This window comes from Podarcis cretensis, assembly GCF_951804945.1.
Source record: "Podarcis cretensis genome assembly, chromosome: 9".
Classification (NCBI taxonomy): Eukaryota; Metazoa; Chordata; class Lepidosauria; order Squamata; family Lacertidae; genus Podarcis; species Podarcis cretensis.
Window position 1 is genome coordinate 45503641 of NC_137178.1, and position 19378 is coordinate 45523018.

Consider the following 19378-nt stretch of genomic DNA (forward strand, 5'->3'; position numbering starts at 1 on the left):
TAATGCAATTACACATGCTTGCATTATTATTTCAATTGGACATCACTCCTTGTTACACTGTACAGGACTTTAGCCCGTCAGGGTGATCTGATACATGTTGGCTTGGATCCTAGGTTGTCATGATCTGGTATGCATTAACTTGAGTCCTGACTTTCCTTACATGAATACAAGAAGGGGAGCCTTAGATGTAGGTGGGAGGTGATAAAAATCACCCCCTGAATTGAGAAGCAAATTAGGATCTGGGTGATTTTATTATATGATTGTATGATCTCTCTCTGCGTGTGATCTGATGCGTACATTATTCATTTTGATTATTGTTATGTGTATATGCCCAACACCACATTTTTCTTTGTGTTTTAGGGGAGCCAGAATTCAAATACGTTGGCAACATGCATGGAAATGAAGCCGTGGGAAGGGAGCTCCTCATCTTCTTAGCTCAGTACCTCTGCAACGAATATCAGAAGGGCAATGAGACTATCATCAACTTGATTCACAGCACACGTATCCATATCATGCCGTCGCTGAATCCAGATGGCTTTGAGAAGGCAGCATCACAGGTATGCAAGCAGTAGTCACATAAGCAAATATTTGCATTAATAGAATTTGTCAAATGCATTTACAAGTGGTATTATTGCTCAGTGCAGCAGGTTTGAAATGAGGAGTTTACAGTGGCTAAAATCATAATTTATATTATGTCCTTGTGGATGAGATACAGGATGGAGTGATGGCCACCAACATGGCCTCAGCGCAGTATACCTGAAGGAGCGTCTCCACCCCCATCATGCAGCCTGGACACTGAGGTCTAGCTCTAAGGGCCTTCTGGTGGTTCCCTCACTGCGAGAAGCCAAGTTACAGGGAACCAGGCAGATGGCTTTCTCGGTAGTAATGCCCACCCTGTGGAATGCCCTCCCATCAGATGTCAAGGAAATAAACAACTATAGGACTTTTAGAAGACATCTGAAGGCACCCCTGTTTAGGGAAGTTTTTTATATTTTGTTGGAAGCAGCCCAGAGTGTCTGGGGAAACCCAGCCAGATGGGCAGGGTATAAATTATTATTATTATTATTATTATTATTATTATTATTATTATGGATTAGACAAATTCATGTAGGATGAGGCGGTCCATTGCTACTAGCCACATAGGCAATATTGTGTGGTTAAGGTTCCTGATTATGAGTACAGATCCAAAACAGCATGTACAGTTGTACATATGCAAAGTCATTTTTGTACATTCCTCCCAGCGTGCAGAAATTGGAGCCAGGGCCAGGGCCAGTGGATTGTCTCCTGATCTAATCCACACATTTATTGAATGTGTAGATTGGGACGTAAGAAGAGGGCTTGTTTCCCACCCTGACAATGACCTCCCCAAGGGCCTTCTAGCTTTAGCAATGTAACTATAACATATACACTTGGATTATTCTGTGTGTGTCATGAGTGAAAGGCCACTTACATGGCACTGTTCCTTAGTGGCTACAATGCCACAAACATTTGATTATAAAAAATCATACCAATCTCTAAGTGGCTTACTTCTTCTTCTTTGACGATCACTCGTAGCCGAGTAAGATAGTCTTCCATAAACGTGGTTTTAACAGTGAGTCCGTAAGTGACTGTGGAGGCCAATTCTGGATCCACATGTCCTTCCACAGTGGGGACATAGGTTTCTGGGCGGGAGTTGATTACGGTGAGTGTTTGCCAAACGTGCCTTCCTCTTAGCACATTTCTCCCTTTTGTCCTGAGTTCGAGCATCTTCAAAGTCCATGATACCTTTGGTAAAGGCTGTTCTCCAATTGGAGCGCTCGCAGGCCAGTGTTTAATAAAATCTCTAAGTGGCTTAGCTTACATAATGTGTGTAAATAGGCATTCATCATTGTCATCCATGCCTAGTGTTATCTCACTTTCTCTCACTGGCATCCTACATGTAATAGTATCCATGGAGCATTTTGCAGATTTTACCTATCTTCTTTAAATTTCAGATACATTCTACATGCAGTAAGAGCTATCCCAAAGTTACTTGCTGATAAGTGAGTCATGGTTGCCTTGAAACACCAATAAATTATAGATTAGGGATGTTCAGTGTGGGAGCACCCTCTGGTGGCTTCATGTTACATTTTCTCATGAACACCTTGCATTTAAACACAAATTGGCTCAAAGGAAAGCTTTTCTTTTTCATATTTGTCCTGCATTTCTTATTCCAAGAACCAACATTGCTACTAATACTTTGATCAAGACATAGTAGATGTGTGCATTTATCTCACATTGAACTATTATTTCTAAATTTCAAGGACTCCTAATTTTATACAGCTGTGAGGAAGTGGATATTAGAATGTCTACTCATTTTTTTAACCCATGTAATTTTCAATATCTACTATGTATTTTGGAAATGTGTTTGTTCACTGTACGTTTGGACACCTTAAGATATCATAACCAAATTTTGTATGATGGTTTAAGTAGCAGGTTTCTCTTTCTCTCTGGATACCGTTAGACACCCTTTGGACTGGAGATGACTGGTGGAACATTTCAAAACTGCACTGATTTTAATCACTCTTTTCAAAACTGCAGTGATTTTTTATATATATATAGAATTCCTAAGCAGTGTCAGGTATGAGGCTGCTAGTTAGCTATATTTTTTGTTTAGTTTCGATTAATTTACTGCGGCTAAGCACCACAGAACTTGCGTATAAACTCAAACACAATTCTGTCAACGGAGACAGTGAGTGTCAGTCATCAAGTGAAGAATATGCATATGTTAAATCAGCCATGAGAATCGGTATGTTTCTGAGGACTAGATGCAGATACTGGCGAATGTTTCCAGAATGCCATGCTTTTGAATTTTTCTGAGAATCTTTCAAGTCACCACCAGACAACACAGTGATGAGCTAAATGGGCCATTTCTCATGGAAACTATGTTATACTATTAAATGATAGCATCGGTGCTATTTTCTAATAATCCCTCTTGATTACTTCTTCTTTTTAGCCTGGTGAACTGAAAGACTGGTTTGTTGGCCGAAGTAATGCCCAGGGAATAGACCTAAACCGAAATTTCCCTGACCTGGATAGAATAGTTTATGTCCATGAGAAAGAAGGAGGTCCAAATAATCACTTACTGAAAAGCCTGAAGAAAGCTGTGGATCAGAACCCAAAGGTAAATAATTGTAGTTTACCATCAGCATTATAGACTGTCATCTGTTCAGAGAGTTCTATGTGCCCTTCCAGTCAGGGGACTCAGCTACATTAATCAAAATACAGTGATTTGAATGCATTATAAACATGCAACACCAGATGGAGCCAGATAGAACAAAAACCGTTTTATAATGATTTAATTTCTGACTTATTTATAGCGGTTTCTTTCCTGTGTGTAGATCCACCCAGGCATTAAAAAAAGAATCAATCCACGGGTGTTTGAAAATTTAATAAATAAAGCAGAATTGGGACAGAAAGGTGAATTGATTCAAATATTTCAGCACATGATAAACCTTTCTAGATTTCCATAGCATGTTTCTTTCAGATGACTAGTTTTACTCTACAGAGCAAAGACCCCCCCCCTTTGGTACTCCTCTCCTTTTGTCTATGTGGTTGCAGATGGATGTAGACAAATGGCCAGAACCTATGTATAATATGGTTGAGAGCAAGGTGAAAACCAAAGGTTGTGCAAAATCCAGAGGAGTATTTTTTTAGGTTTCAACTTGAGGTCTTCTCTGGTCCAGGAATGCTGAAAAGGCAAGCAGACAGGATCAGAACTAGGAATTGAAGATAGGATGGACAAGGGCTTCAGGACAGGACATATTAGTGTTTTTAAGAGCATGATGCTAGAACATCTTTTTAAAGAGCATCATTTTTTCTTGCTAGAGTAGAGCAGAAGGACGTACTCAACCTCAAATGTATTCTCAACACTTCTTTGTTCATTTGTTTTAGTATTTATGGGCCATTTTCCCATTGGAAGGTCCTCAAAGTGCCTTATGGTACAAACAAATACAGCAAAAGTCCAATGATCACAATAATAAAACATTAAAAACAGAGAATACAAAGAACAGTAAAGTTAGGCAACAAAGAATATCAAAGAGGCCATAACCAAGCATAAAATTCCTTAAGGCTAAAGGTCTGACAGAATAAAAGTCTAGGCCGCCCGATGACATGCTTCTAGAGTGGCATCTTTTCTCCCCTACAAATTCAACCTGCTGCTGCTTAGACATTCCCCAGAGATCCAGATCTCTGCTGAATATTCAGTTGGACCCAAGGCCAGAAATGGGTGAAGGCAGCAGGGGACCTCTGTGGGCTTCTTCACATACAGATATTGTGTGACTCTGAGGCCTAAATCCAACAGAGAGTTAAGATGGCTGAAGCCCATTAATGTGTTGCGTTTAGGCAACTTGTATAATGCACATATTAGTAAACTTGTGTGTTTTAATCATACATCAGCACCTTTTATTGGTACATCCCGAAGATATAATGTAATTCTAATTCAATTTTCAGAAGTCATGGAATTTCCCAGGACTCTAAATAAAGCTTATGTGATAGCGCTTGTTATACAGTATTAACCTATTTACTGGCTTTGAAGTGCTGGTGAATAATACATGTTTCTTCTTCAATAGCTTGCGCCTGAAACAAAAAGTGTAATTCACTGGATTATGGATATCCCCTTTGTGCTGTCTGCCAACCTCCATGGTGGGGACCTTGTAGCAAACTACCCTTATGATGAGACTCGAACTGGTATGTACAATGCACTTGAATGTGCAATCTATTCATTTCAAAGGCATGTGAAATGTGCCATCATTTTGGAGCTGTAGACAGTTCAGTTTCCACAATTCTGTGGCAGTATGTAATGTCTTCAGAAATTTACAATATTTCTGCATGCCACCGGCAACTGATAGAATTACTGATCGCTGCTACAGTGTAAGAGAATAAGGTTTAGAACAGGGGTAGGCAACCTAAGACCCGGGGGCCGGATCCAGCCCAATCACCTTCTAAATCTGGCCCGTGAACGGTCCGGGAATCAGCTTGTTTTTACATGTGTAGAATGTGTGTTTTTATTTAATATGCATCTCTGGGTTATTTGTGGGGCATAGGAATTCGTTCATTTCCCTCCCTCCAAAATATGGTCCAGCCCCCCCACAAGGTCTGAGGGATAGTGGACCAGCCCCCTGCTGAAAAGGTTTGCTGGCCCCTGGTTTAGAATTAACTGTAGACACCAGAAGTCAGCAGTGGAGGAAAGGTGGCCTCATTCAGCACCCTGCAAGGGCATGGTTGCTTACTAAAATGAGCCAGTTTCAAACTATGGTTTATAAAACTGGCTTGTTTCAACATTAACCACAGGTGAGAGTTTAGACATAATGCTAAACTATGGTTAATTTTTATCTTGGCCACACTGCGGGAAAGGGGGGGGGGAGTGCACAAGCGAGAGGCTCATGCAAAAAATCATAGTTTATCACTATGGCCAAATCAGGTCTTCTAATAGTCACCCTTTAAACTTTCTGTTACCACAGGCATTGTTTCAGAAAACCTAGCTTTGTTTCTAGATCTATAATTAATAGGGAGCTGCAGCCAATGCTTGTTCTCTGGTGCATATATCTACATATATATCACACTCACGCCCTACATTTTAAGTATACTTTAAAATATCTTATATGTAATCTTTATAAAATGTAAATGTGTCCCTAAATGTTGGTGGCTAAATGACATATGTGAGATGAATGCACTCTGCTTTTGCCCTGTAACTTGAAACGACATCCACAGTATGAAGACTACATTGTGACCAACTGATCCATGCCATTGTGCATCAATTAAAAATTCTAAAATTAAAATAAAAGTTGTGGAAATAACAACCATCTTATTTCTCTTTGGTGAGAATCGGGTAGTTGATCTTACAGTATTTTATTTTTCTTAAGAAATATTTGCAGATTAAAATGCATTATTCTTGCTCAGATAATTTTAACTGCAATGTGGCTGCCTGATTTTTATGTGTAATGTGTCTAGATTTAAATCAATACAAATAAGGACAGTTTTAGCTACCTTTGTTTTTGTATTCATGATTGTTTTATTGTTCTGAGCTCTTTTATTGAACTTAGATTTATTGTTTTAAATGGCTCTGATAATTGTTTAAAAATGGAAAGTAGTCTAAAAATGATTTTAAATAAATAAATTAAGTGCATCCAGCCTTTTTACTATGAGACTTCCCCCACCCCCAATAGTAAATACTTTGGGCAAAAGCAACAGACACAGAACAACGTAGAAAAAAATAAGTCTATCTGTTCCTCTACATGTTTTTGGTTTTCTTTCCTCAGGCAGTGCACATGAATACAGCTCCTGCCCAGATGACGCTATTTTCCAAAGCTTAGCTCGAAGCTATTCATCCTTTAATCCCGCCATGTCTGATCCAAACAGGCCACCGTGTCGCAAGAATGATGACGACAGCAGTTTCATAGATGGAACGACCAATGGTGGGGCTTGGTACAGTGTTCCAGGAGGTTTGTGCCAATGCGTTACGATACTTCAGAGATTCATTTGTGTGGCTATTCCCTCCCCCCCACAGGTGGAATAAATGAAGACAACGGACACAGAGTTTTAGGTTAATGGGCGAAAAATGGCCACAACTTTATTGATTACAGGAAAGAAGGGTATTGGCTTTAGGCATTGGCCCTAACCGACTATCCGGTCTGACCGGGAAGGGTTAAACACCAACAGGGGGAGCCACCCGAGATGCATATCCCTAGGCGCTCCCCAAGGGGTTACCGCTCGGGGGCGCGCTTTAGGCCCTAGCCTCCGTAGGTTTCGGACGAGGCGTCGCCCCTCGGAGTCCTTTAACGAACTACCCTTCAAGCATTGGGGGAGGTGATGGCGTTCCTCCCCCCCAACCTCATCTGCATGATAATACCCCGGCCAATGCCTACCGCCACCGAGCCGCAAGCCGGCTCGCCGCCAATACCCTCAGACCTGTAACCAATCCCTAACGCCTTGAAAATTATCTGCCAATCAAATAACATTGCCAGCATCAGATAGATGCACGCCATCCCAGTGATAAAGCATTTCCTTGTCAAACCGTATGCACGCCATCCCAGTGATAAAGCATTTCCTTGTCAAACCGTATGCATGGGTGCTGAATGACCCGACCGCCCCATGCGGCCACTCTACGAGCCACCGTGCGCTCCACAATCCTCCAAGCTTTGTTCACAGCCACTGCGTCGTGTCCAGGGAAGAAAGGGGGTGAGCCAGGGGCTGCCCTGACCTTAAGTGGCCCTAGGAAGGCCCGCCCCTGCCGCCAGCCAATTGGCTGGCGCCACAGGGTATGCTAATTGGGTGAATCCCTGTCTCCTGCGAGGCTGACGCCAGCCTCGCAGAGTGTGGGCGGGGTCGTGATCCCACAACCCCCCCTCCTCCTGAAGGTCGGAAGGGGCATTATTGTAGAGAATAACAATTATAGTGTATACACATACACCAACACACGTGAATGGACAATGGGTCTCAGCAGCAAATCAACTGCTGCTTCCCTTCACTGGAGCTAAAACTTGCAACTTTTAAAAATTTGCCTCCACTTATGTAAGTCTAACTTGACAAAATGTATTACTGTTCCGTCAACACCTTTGCACATCTCTATAGAGATAAATGTGTCTTCTGAAAGCTCATCTCTCAAATGTGATGAGAGAAGTGGCCCTTTAGGAATAAATGATTTGTACTCACAACGATCAGTGACAGTCATACTGACTGTTGCCTACCTTGCTATTTCTTGTATCTACTACAAAAGTATCCTGACATGGTAGAGGCTAACCACCAAGTAATTTGGAGGGATAAACCCTGCCACACAAAAAGCTTAATATGTGACCAGAGAGAGGATGTAAGAGGCAGAGGAGAGGGGGAAAACAGCTATGCATATATACCATAAAGTTCGAAAGCTTCTTTGTTCAGTTGTACAGGATAACAAGGTACAAAGAAGGACAGGCCTTCCTGTGCCTTGAAAATAGTTAAGCAGAATGACAAATTTCAAGAAGAGCAACTTTTCTCAGCACTGCTTGCACCTGTTGAATAAACTATTGAAGACATAGAAGTACCTGGTCACCTTGCATGTATAGATGAATATGAGTGAAACAGTCAATTTTCCCTAAGACACATACTAGCCAGACATTGGAGGGTTTTCCTCTGCTTTTAAGCACCCATGAGCATTGCTAGTCTGTATTCCTAAAAGGGCTCCCAAAGTGCAGGATTAAGGGACTCTAATCTGATTCTCCTGCACAGAAATAGCACCAGCAGGAAGATTACCTTGTCCTGCAGCCAGACTGCATTTTCAGTGCTGATGGATATATTCCTGTACATTAGCTGCTTAAGTCCTATTGAAGTCAATAGGAGCAAAGCAACTTTACAGGCTGCAGGACTGTGGCCTTTGCTTTTAAGGTGTTGTCAGCCTAATCTGCAACTCTTGCAGCTGTTAACTCATTTTAATTAAATTATTATTGTTGGGCACACAACGAACATTCGTGGCATAGGTTTTACTATAGCAAATGGAGGCTCTGTATAGCAAATACAAAGGGGAACAAGATGTCCTGCATGCAATACTGTGACACATTATTAAATTAGCAGACTTTTGTAATGTAGGGCTGACTTAAAAATGTGGAGTTGTAGTCAACTAAGTCCCACTCAGAGTAGACTCAGTAAAAGTAATGACTCTAAGTTAGTCATGTCCATCAGGGGGTCTACTCTAAGAAGGACTAGTCTAGAATACCACCCTCAATGTCTATGGCTGTAATCCTAACCCTACTTACCTGGGAGTAAGCCCCACTGAAGCCCCACAATAAGTCTTAATTCTGAGTAGGCATGGTTAGGATTTCACTGTCATTTGCATTACACATTCATCTTAGCATTTATGCAAAATGTATTTACAGTGAATTGCATCAACACCACATTTTTCTTAAGCTTTATTTGTTTTTTAAATGGAGCACCGTTGATTTGTTTGTTTATTTATTTTTTAATTTATTTATTTACCTGGAGGTTTCAGGGCAGTTCACAGATAAGATCAACATAAAAACCACTATATATATATAATCAAAATGAAAACAACAACCCAATAACAGTGTTTAACAGTCTTTATTGTGAAAATAACCTTCTGTTACACTGCCTAGAGTTTGCTGGAGATATCAATCTTCAAGTGTCACAGAGTATTTAGTTGCCACATTTAAAATATTTGGTATATATGAAAAACAAAATGTAGCCAAAATCTAGAGACTTGAATGCACGGTTGTCAGGTTGGACATCACTGACAATCTTTTCAAGGAAGCCCTGCCCCCTAAACTCAGGCTTCCTTTCCTTTGTCTCCCGTTCTCAACCCTGATGATAAGAGAGAACCTACATTCAGGTATGCACCTCACCATTCAGGTGATCAGTGCTGACTATGGTGAGCTCTATGTAGGGCATTCCAACTATGTCGGCATTAGAACATTCTGTATATTTAGTTCTTGATTCAGAAGGAGATGTATATACAGAAGCCTACTCCTATTTATTCATTCACTCACTCACTCACTCACTCACTCACTCACTCACTCACTCACTCATCACCCCACTCCTTCCTTCCTTTTTCATTGGTGAGCATATGTCTTTGATTGGTTCATAATGTCTTAAACATGTGCAGCTGGTAATGTGTACTGTCGACACACATTTTAATATTGGCTCCAACATTTTAAAGTCTCCTCCACATCATTAGCACTGGTACATTGCCTTTGGTTTTTCTTTTTGGTGAATTGCAGGATTAGGAAGAAACCCCTGTTTCAAATTATTTCTTGAAGCTTCATTGGCTGTGCCACTATCTGTCATTTGCATGTTTTATTGTACACATAATAACATGTTTCCTTGTTCATCTGGAATTAATTGAACTATACCTGGAAACTGTTTTTTTGGCTTCCGAAAATGGAACTTTCTGAGCCAAATGTATCCCAGTGGAATATACGCACCAGATGCAATATTAGGCTTCATACAATCATTACACAGAGCTGTGACTGCCAAGATATTCATTGCATGAAGTTAGCCATTTCGGCGCATTATGTATCTGACTTGAGTTCAAGAATCACATATTGAGTGAATTGTTAGCTGCCCAGGGAGTTTTATATACTAAAGGGCAGTGTGAATACTTCAAGCAAATAAGAAATAAACGTTAGCCCTGATTCTCCTATATTATACATCTGCTTATCTCTGGGTGACCTTTAGCTAATTTACATTAATTTGAGAGGACAACATTTCTGAAAACTTTGACGCCATGGAGAAAACCATTCTTAAAATTGAAAAAACAACAACAACCCTGAAATATATGTGTGAGACTTTTAAAAACAGATTGTAGGGCTGGAGACCTGCTTTCGAGATTATACAGAGAGATCTTTTAAGTCCTGTTTTCATTGCATAGAACTCAATGCTTGTCCAAATGTCAACCTGTCTGTATGCTTATAATGCAGGCATGCAGGACTTCAACTACCTCAGCAGCAATTGTTTTGAAATCACTGTGGAGCTTAGCTGTGAAAAATTCCCTCCAGAGGAAACACTGAAGAGTTACTGGGAGGACAACAAGAATTCACTTATCAATTATATTGAGCAGGTAAAAGAGAAGTAGGAAGGACAAGTCATGGCATGAGTGGGGCAGGAAGCAACCCCAGATTAGTTTTATCCAATTGTTCATCAATAGTTAAACCGTCTTCTGCTTAGTTGTACTCCATATGCTCAGACTGGGGATTTAATCACATATTGATTCATGTTCAAACCACTTCAAAACATGATTATGAACCTAACCACATGAGGCTACCTTTTTACATGAAAGCTTAACCCCACAGTAGAATGGCAAGGAAAGATTACCATGTGATCATGGTTTTCTCTCAGAAACAATTGCATAAATTCTCCCCCTGCTTGGGGATTTGAGAATAGAATGTGTTCTTGCACTGAAATGTCAGTCCTGTTTACAAAAGATTTATTAAAAGTTGATAACTTTTAGCTGAGAGCACTAGTTTTCTGAATCACCAGCACTGTATTACAGGTCACACAAAAGGCCCATTCAGGCTTTCTAATCCATCACACAACTGCAATAGCAAGAGAGGGAATGAGTGTCCATGCTCTTCCATAAGTTATAGACAGGTATCTGAATTGGGGAGTCTGCTATACTCATGTATCCTCCCCAGGCAGTGAGAGTCCTTGGGAGATCCGGACTCCCAAATTGTATGGGAGCTTATATGAGTTCAAAAGTTTACCTACTTCAGTAGCTATTCCTTTTCCTTGTGGAGGGAAGTGGGGTGAAGCTAGAGCTTTGGCCTTGTTGCATGAGGAATCTGAATGCCTGACCAGGTCTAATGCATCAGATCCCTCAGAATATCTGCTATTATTTCTAAAAAATGCCTAATGGTTGTCACTTGTACTGTTCCCTAGTATAGTCATTTTACTGTGGTGGGAAAAGTATACAGGGTGGCATCTGACCAAGTCAGAGTAGTCTCATTTAAATTAATTGCCTTAGGGTCTACTCTGCATACTACTTAGATGTGGTCTATAAAGACTAACAACACAGTAAGGTAAAAAGGTAGAGGACCCCTGGATGGTTAAGTCCAGTCAATGGCGACTATGGGGTTGCAGTGCTCATCTCGCTTCAGGCCAAGGGAGCCAGCGTTTGTCCAAAGACAGCTTTCCAGGTCATGTGGCCAGCATGACTAAACCGCTTTTGGCACAATGGAACACTGTGACAGAAGCCAGAATGCATGGAAACGCCGTTTACTTTTCTGCCGCAGTGGTACCTATTTATCTACTTGCACTGGTGTGCTTTTGAACTGCTAGGTTGGCAGAAACTGGGAAAGAGAAATGGGAGCTCACCTGGTCAGGGGGATTCGAACCGCCGACCTTCTGATCGGCAAGCCCAAGAGGCTCAGTGGTTTAGACCACAGCTCCACCCTCAACACACTGCCACGCAGGTGCACTCAGAAACAAATCTTGTTGCCCTGTGAGGCTTACTCACCAAGAGAATCTGCATAGGAATTGCAATTTAAATGTCATATTGTTCTTGCAACAGGATATGCTTACTCGCTGTAACTATGAGAAGTAATAGATTGTAAAACTGCAAGGGTGAACACTTCCCAGTATGGCCATCATAATCGCATATTACAGGATTTGATTAGAGATCAATCACAGCACTGTAATCAGCACCCAGAAACCTTCTGTTTCATAAATAGTTTCTCCAAGGGGAAAAAAATCCATATAGAAGAATTATTGGTTTGTTACGCTTTGTCGTTTAATCCCAAACTAGAGGAAATTCTGTAACTGGTACTATGATGCACTCAGTGTAGTTTACTAGTAAAACTAGAGACGAATAAAAACACATTTAAAACTAGCTTTTCTAGGGAGGAAATGCCCAGTTTGCCAAATAAAATATTCCCAAGGACTGACTCATTCAGTCATGCCTATTTAATTCTTTGTAAAATGTATACAGAGGGCATTGCAGGCTTTCACCCTTTACTGCAAGATAACTTTGTTAACTGTTAGGCACTTACTGTTTCACGTAGAATCATCTGCAAAGATTCTGCAAACTAGAACGACCTTATGTATTCAATATGTTTTTATTTTGTTTTGCTGCTGCAAAGTTACCTTCTGTGTTTCTGGAGTTTATGAACTTCCAGCTAGTGGAGAAGGTGTCCCAACATAAGACGTGTCATGCCTGGACTCAAAGTCTTGCACTCTTTTGCTTGGAAGCCCCTGGTTAAAAGCCCAGTCATTAATGCACCAAATGGCCTTAGTCAAGCCACTGGCTGCATTCAGATAACCATATCTCAGCTTAATTGAGTAAGCCAAAGTATGAATGACCCTTTTGCTCGCACATACAGCCACTTCACTCAAAGACGTCTCTATTTAACCATAGTTTCCTGATTTGTCCATACCATAAAACAAGGATTAACCACTTTGGAACAAGCCAGGGTATAAACCTGCAGTTTTGAAGGGGTGTCTCTGACTGAATGCACCATATTTAACATGAGGACAATATTGGCCTACCTCAAAGGACTCAAAAGATTATTTAACAGATGTAACAGAGAGCACATAAGGAAATACAGACTATTGATAACAAAGAATTTTTTTTTCCAGATCCATCGTGGGGTGAAAGGATTTGTTAGAGATCTTCAGGGCAATCCCATTGCTAATGCCACCATTTCTGTAGAGGGACTAAACCATGATATTACTTCAGGTAAGTTATGTCATGTGTGATACATTTAAACAGGTGATGGCAGGGGCTTATATAATGGGTGCATGTCAAGAATAGAATCACATTCTCTCTCCCCACCACTCCCAATCCCATATACAGTGGTGCCTCGCAAGATGAAATTAATTCGTTCCGCGAGTTGCTTCGTCTTGCGATTTTTTCGTCTTGCGGAGCGCGGATGCCCCGGGTATTAATGGTTTTATGAAAAAGGAAGCAAACCCGCAAGACGTTTTCGTCTTGCAAAGCAAGCCCATAGGGAAATTCGTCTTGCGAAGCACCTCGAAAAACGGAAAACCCTTTCGTCTAGCGAGTGTTTCGTCTTGCGAGGCATTCGTCTTGCGGGGCACCACTGTATACTATTAGTCAAACTCAGAACAGCTCCCACGGCTCCTGCCTCTTTCAAGATGTTGAGGCATCTGAGCTCCAACTCCGGCGCCAACAGGATGTTCGCCAGAACCCCGCCTTTTGCTTCCTTGATTGACGCCTTTCCCTGACCCTCATTAACCTATGAGCATGGAGAGGTTCTGGCTGTCGTCCTACCTCTTCCTCTGATGAATCATTCCCCACCCCCACCCCGTGTTATTGTTAGAGACTGCTTATCAGTGACTTGGCCTCTTTCCAGCCTCCTCTTGCTTTCATGCGAATTTATCTCTTCTCCTGCTGAGGAGGAAGGGGGTTGCTGGTGACTAGTTTCAAACTGCTGAGAAGGAAGCAAAACTACTTCTTCCTCCACTGACTCTCTGTTCCTCTCATCGTCGCTCTGGGAAGCCCTGTCCCTGACAAGCAGTAAAGAAACCAAAGCAGACCCTGCATATCTGAAGGTTGCCCCTGCTGGTTCTAGAATATTTCTGGAAGTGGTAACATACTGCTTTTTCCACAGCTAAGGATGGTGATTACTGGAGATTGCTCGTACCTGGAAACTATAAAGTGACTGGCTCTGCACCAGGTTATCTAGCAATAACTAAAAAAGTGGCTGTTCCCTTCAGTCCTGCCATTAGGGTAAGTACCGCCTGGTTGGCGTAGCCTTGTATTGCATGCCAGTGACTCCATATTGGTTGCATGTATATTGTGCAATAATACGATGCCCACAAGGTAACCTCATAGGCTCTCTGTGTAATATTCAGGGCCTTTTAACATTCCTGGTGTGGGAGCATAAAAGGCGAACATTTGATGTGTTATTATTTATTCAATTTATATCCTGTCATTCCTCTTAAATTGGAGAAAGCATCTTTATGTTTCTTCAGAAGTAAGACCCACTGTGTTCAGGGAAGTTTGCTTTCAAGTTAACAGGCATAAGACTGCAGCCCCTACCATGAAAGCCATTTCATCGATTTCTGAGGTCCTAAATTTCAGGATGTTACTTCAATTAAAAAGTCCAATGTGCATAAAAAAATCTTGTTTTTTATTTTATTATTTTTCTCATGCCTAGGTTGATTTTGACCTGGAATCTCTGTCTGAAAGAAAAGAAGAAGAAAAGGAAGAGTTAATGGAATGGTGGAAGATGATGTCAGAAACTTTAAATTTTTAAGCAGAAGCTCTGAATTTACAGCTTTTAATCTATTACGTGTTGACTTAGTATACTGTACTGTGGAAAGTCCCTATATTTTAGATTTTGTGTAGCTCACAATATTTAACTTGAGTTTTTTGAGTATTTTTTTTAAAAAATCAGTAATCTGCTCTACATAAAAACAAATTGCTAGATACTTTCATGCCATTGTTTGCAATCCTACATACCGGTATTCAACATAGGGGAAGAATATCTGAATGAATGTCTCATCTACCTAACTTGAATACAAATCCTGAATGTGTAGGGTAAGCACAATGATGATAATAATACTAAACACACTATAGTAATTAGCAGTCACTTGCAACTTCTGCTGCTGATATGTGGCAGTGCAGGTGAGCAGATGATGTTTTCTAATGTCTCATGAAATAATGGCACTGCAAATGTATGCAGTAAAAACTTGGTGTTGTAAGTAATGCTTTACTACAATTAAAGTTTGTTTATGTCTCTGTGGAAGAGCCATGTAAAATAAGTATAATGACTTGGGTTTCATCTACTCACATGGAAATAACTTTCATCATTCTTATTTAAAAGCGAAGAGGAATAGTACAACTTTTTCCCTTACTCTATTCAATAATGTTCCCAAGTAACTTGGTAATCAGATTAAAATTTCTGGATGGATAAAGAATAACCCTTTAGTGACTGCATGTTGTTTTCTCTGCTTGCAGTGTATTCTGCTATCCCATTTGTCAGCAGTTGTCTGTGTATTAAGTGGACATGAGTTGCATGAAATGATGTCTGTATAATTTGCACAAAGAGCAAAATATTAACCCAAAAGCTGCCTGACCCACTGGACTGGAAATTCAGTACGTGGCATGTGCTCCTAAAAGCCCAACCCCAAACAAATTTACTCAAAAGCACCAAGTTTAGTGGGACATGCTTCTCATAAGCTGAAATGAATAGTTTGGATTCTAAGGGTGTGTCTACTCAAATGAGTTTGCAGATGATCAGTATTTTGCAGGTCAGCACTTGCAGTTCAGGGGAGCAATCCCTGTTTCGATCAGTGCTGGTCCACACAAACAAGCCAGATCGAGATATAACACAAAACCAACAACTTGCCATAACAGACTGGTAGGTCAGTATCTGCAACAGCAAGCAGAGCAGCCATGATGGTTTCTGTGCTGCACTTCCCAGTATATCACTCCTGTTGCTGGTCAGCAGTGACATCTGAAGTGCTCTTAGTGAAACAGATGGCATTGTTAATGAGGAACATTGGGCTATACATTGGACCATACTTCAAATCCTTGAAAACCTCTATCCGGCTAAAGAGACAACGATGAGCTTGCAGAACTTCAATTAATATTTAAGAACTGTACTGCAACAAAGAAACACGCTGTGTGGGATCAAGCAATCACTTTGTTTCCCTAACAATGTGCCTCTAGAACTCTATCAACATATCCCACTAGTTTGTATATAACTCACTATAAAACAACCCAAATATGAGAAACAATAAATGCAAATACATTTTAATCATGAAGATAAGCATATTGTGTTCAAACACAGCTGGAGAAATTATTCTGTCATTTATTGCAAAAGATCTTGACACCTGGTGAGTGGTAATGAAGAGGCTATGAATTTGAAGCTTGTTAGTCATTGTACTTAACTCTACTAATTTCCCCATTTTGAAGCAAAGCCAGAAAATGCAGCCATACTCCTGTCATGCAGCTGTATTGTAGACTCTGTGTCTAATGCTAGCACAGATGTTACATCCTGCTGAACCTCAAAATGGGTTTCTAGTCTAACTTATAACATGTGTATATAATATATTCTTTTCATGTTGAAGTAATGAAACATAACTGTCTTATAAATTGTCTCTTTGGTTTTCCTTTGGTACTAACTGCACCAAAAGATTTTTAAATGGCAGACGACTTTGCTATGAGAATCCATGGAGACAAAGAGGCAATAACTCAATGCTAAACAACCTTCTTTCCACGGAGTGGGTTCCAATTTCATTCCCTGTCGCCTCCTGTTATAGTATATCACCTAGCAAGGTGACCTCTTCCTGTGACCCTGGAGGGCCACTGTGAGTCATTGTCCCAGTTTGCTCAACTTCTAAAGCATGGTGACTTGGACAAAACTTAGTTGTGCCTTGTCATTATATATACACAACATCATGGTTTAAAGCAAACAATAGTTAAGCATGCCAGCTTCATAAACCCTGGTTTGAACTCTGACGAAAGTTTCTTTTAGAAACACAAGAAAAGCTTGCTGGATGAGGCCAGTGGTCCACCTATTCCAGCATCCTGTTCTCACAGTTGCCAACCAGATGCTTATGGGAAACCTGGAAGCAGGACCCATGTTCAACAACCATCTCCCCTCCTGCACTTTCTAGCAGCCGGTATTCAGAAGCTTATTGCCTCCAATAGTGCAGACAGTTTTAAACAATGACCTCTCATTTATAACTAATGCTGCTCCAGAATTCCTTGAAAGAAAAACTGAACTGAAAAGTTTTCTCCCAGCTGCATGGGAGGAGATGAGGTTAGGGAGTGCATAAAGGCTCATTCCAGCTTGTTTACATGGTACTGAACCATTGGTTGTGCATCATGTATGAATTTGGCCAGGGTGGCCAGCGCTGGTCTAGATGTGCCACTGGCCTTTGAGCCCTTCCAGAAGGCCTTTTTATTATTGTGCATTCATAATGATTTGTGTTCATGATGGCATAGGGCTGGTTATACACAACCCCACTTTCAATGCTCTTTGCGCCCGCAAATGTTTCAGGACAGACGTACTGCTTCGTTTCCTATCAGTGCGCAGCCCATAGCTTCCTGCTTAAATCTTGTGACTTTTCATAGCACAAGAGTTCAGGTGAGTGGGTGTTGTCCCACCTTTGCTTATTTATTTATAAAAGCATTTCTTTATTGCCATATGAGAGAAAAGAAATATCAGGGCTGTGTACAATGGCAAAACATAAAACACCATCAAAACAATGCAAATGGTTGTGCTAAAGCTGGAGAGTGCCCTTCCAGATGGCAATAATGCCATATCATTGGGGAGGCACTGCAGAACAATCCATAATGCAGAATGATGTGTGAATGGTTCAGTATAAATCCTCCATTAATACACTATTATTGCGTCAATGAAATGTTTCAGAATACACTACAAAAAAAGAAAAAGGAAAAACTAGAACCCACACCAGTCTACAGGCAGTCCATCCTTCTGCTTCCAGTCCTTGCACTCTTTTCAACAAGGATGTCAAGGTAACAGGAGGAAGAGCTGAGCTGCTGCCATCATACAGTGTGCTTGGGAGATGGTATCTCAAGAGTCCACAAGCAGCTGGGCTGATATGTGCAGGTCCCTGAAATATTTAGGGCATTTCTACATGGTGACCATGTCTAACAGGAGCAAAAACCACAATGAGTATATAACTGTACAAATATTGGGTTGAATGAGGAATGATCTGCTGCAATCACTTGGAATTCTGGTCCAGTGCATTTCTTCCATGGTCTGTTCAGCATAATGCCACCGTTCCTCCTAACCTTACCTGCTTTTGAAGACCGGAGTGAGAATGAAGACAGCTGAAACAATAGTGGCCACATCAATGACTGGCACCAGTACAGGCAGCATATGCGACCCTTCCCTGCCCTTCTCCTCTGATGCTTAGCGTAGCCTGAGGCTTATAGTGAGTGAGCCACTATGTATTTCCTGAATGGCATCAGCTACAAACACAAGTTCCTTAATTCACAAAAAGTCATTTGCTAAAAGTTATGAAAAACAAAATAAAATGCAGAATTGGAGTGAAGGCCTTTGATCAGGCTTATTTTTCATTTCTCTAGTGTAGGGATGGGGAACCTGTGATCCTCCAGATATTGCTGGCCTATAACTCCCATGCTGGCCATGCTGGTTGAGGCTGATGGCAGCTGGAGTCTCAACAACATCTAGAAGACCACAAGTTCCACACTTGAGAAATGCAGAAGCAATGGAAAATAAGCCTCTTCAAATGCTTGAACTCCAACTTTAGTGGCTAGAAACACAAGCAATGAAAAACAAGTCTCATCCAAGGCTAGCAGTAAAAAATAGAGCCTGTCATGTTGTCTTTTGCATGTGGACCAGCTATAATATACAGTAAAGCTTAGGCAATGAATATCCATAGGATAGTTTATAATAACACTATCTTATTTTAGGACACCAGACATTTGCATAATGTTCTGATCAGTATTTATTTGTGCTTTTTGTTTTTTAAACCCACCAGATGTAGCTTGGAATACTTTTTTCTGAGCTAAGGGAAAATAGAAATGTAAGGAAGGCATCTTGAACTAGGTCACTAGCTGTTTGTTTACTAGTGAGGTGGGTACTGTTAAAAGGTGCCAATGCAAATCCAAATTCACAAGGAAAGTATTCATTGCTTCATATTATCTAAATTCCTGGAACTGCACACTGCTAAATAGCTAGGTCTAGACAGAGAAATCCACGTACACACTAAGACTGGCCAGTCTGGATATAAGCAGAATTTGATCTGACCAAGGAAGTATGTATGCAAAAAAAAAAAGAAGAAAAAAGAAAAAGAAAAAGAAAAAGGGCATTTAGACATCTGAAATGAATTGGCACCAGAAAGTTGTACCAATGCAATCGAGATAGGAAATGAAAAGCCTGTGCTTTCAACAACACCATTTCCCCACTAGCAG

The 19378-nt window shown here is 40.8% G+C and overlaps 1 protein-coding gene across 1 annotated transcript in view; it reads left to right on the forward strand.

The window, feature by feature from the left end:
- Positions 1 to 15387, forward strand: part of CPE (carboxypeptidase E) — a 65050-nt gene extending 49663 nt beyond the window's left edge. The window contains exons 2-9 of the mRNA XM_079991416.1: positions 361 to 557; positions 2975 to 3142; positions 4590 to 4707; positions 6279 to 6461; positions 10425 to 10564; positions 13078 to 13177; positions 14073 to 14191; positions 14622 to 15387. Of these exons, the coding sequence (XP_079847542.1) occupies positions 361 to 557; positions 2975 to 3142; positions 4590 to 4707; positions 6279 to 6461; positions 10425 to 10564; positions 13078 to 13177; positions 14073 to 14191; positions 14622 to 14720 (1124 nt within the window). The 3' untranslated portion in view covers positions 14721 to 15387. The remainder of the gene's footprint in view (positions 1 to 360; positions 558 to 2974; positions 3143 to 4589; positions 4708 to 6278; positions 6462 to 10424; positions 10565 to 13077; positions 13178 to 14072; positions 14192 to 14621) is intronic.
- The last annotated feature ends 3991 nt before the right edge of the window (positions 15388 to 19378 follow it).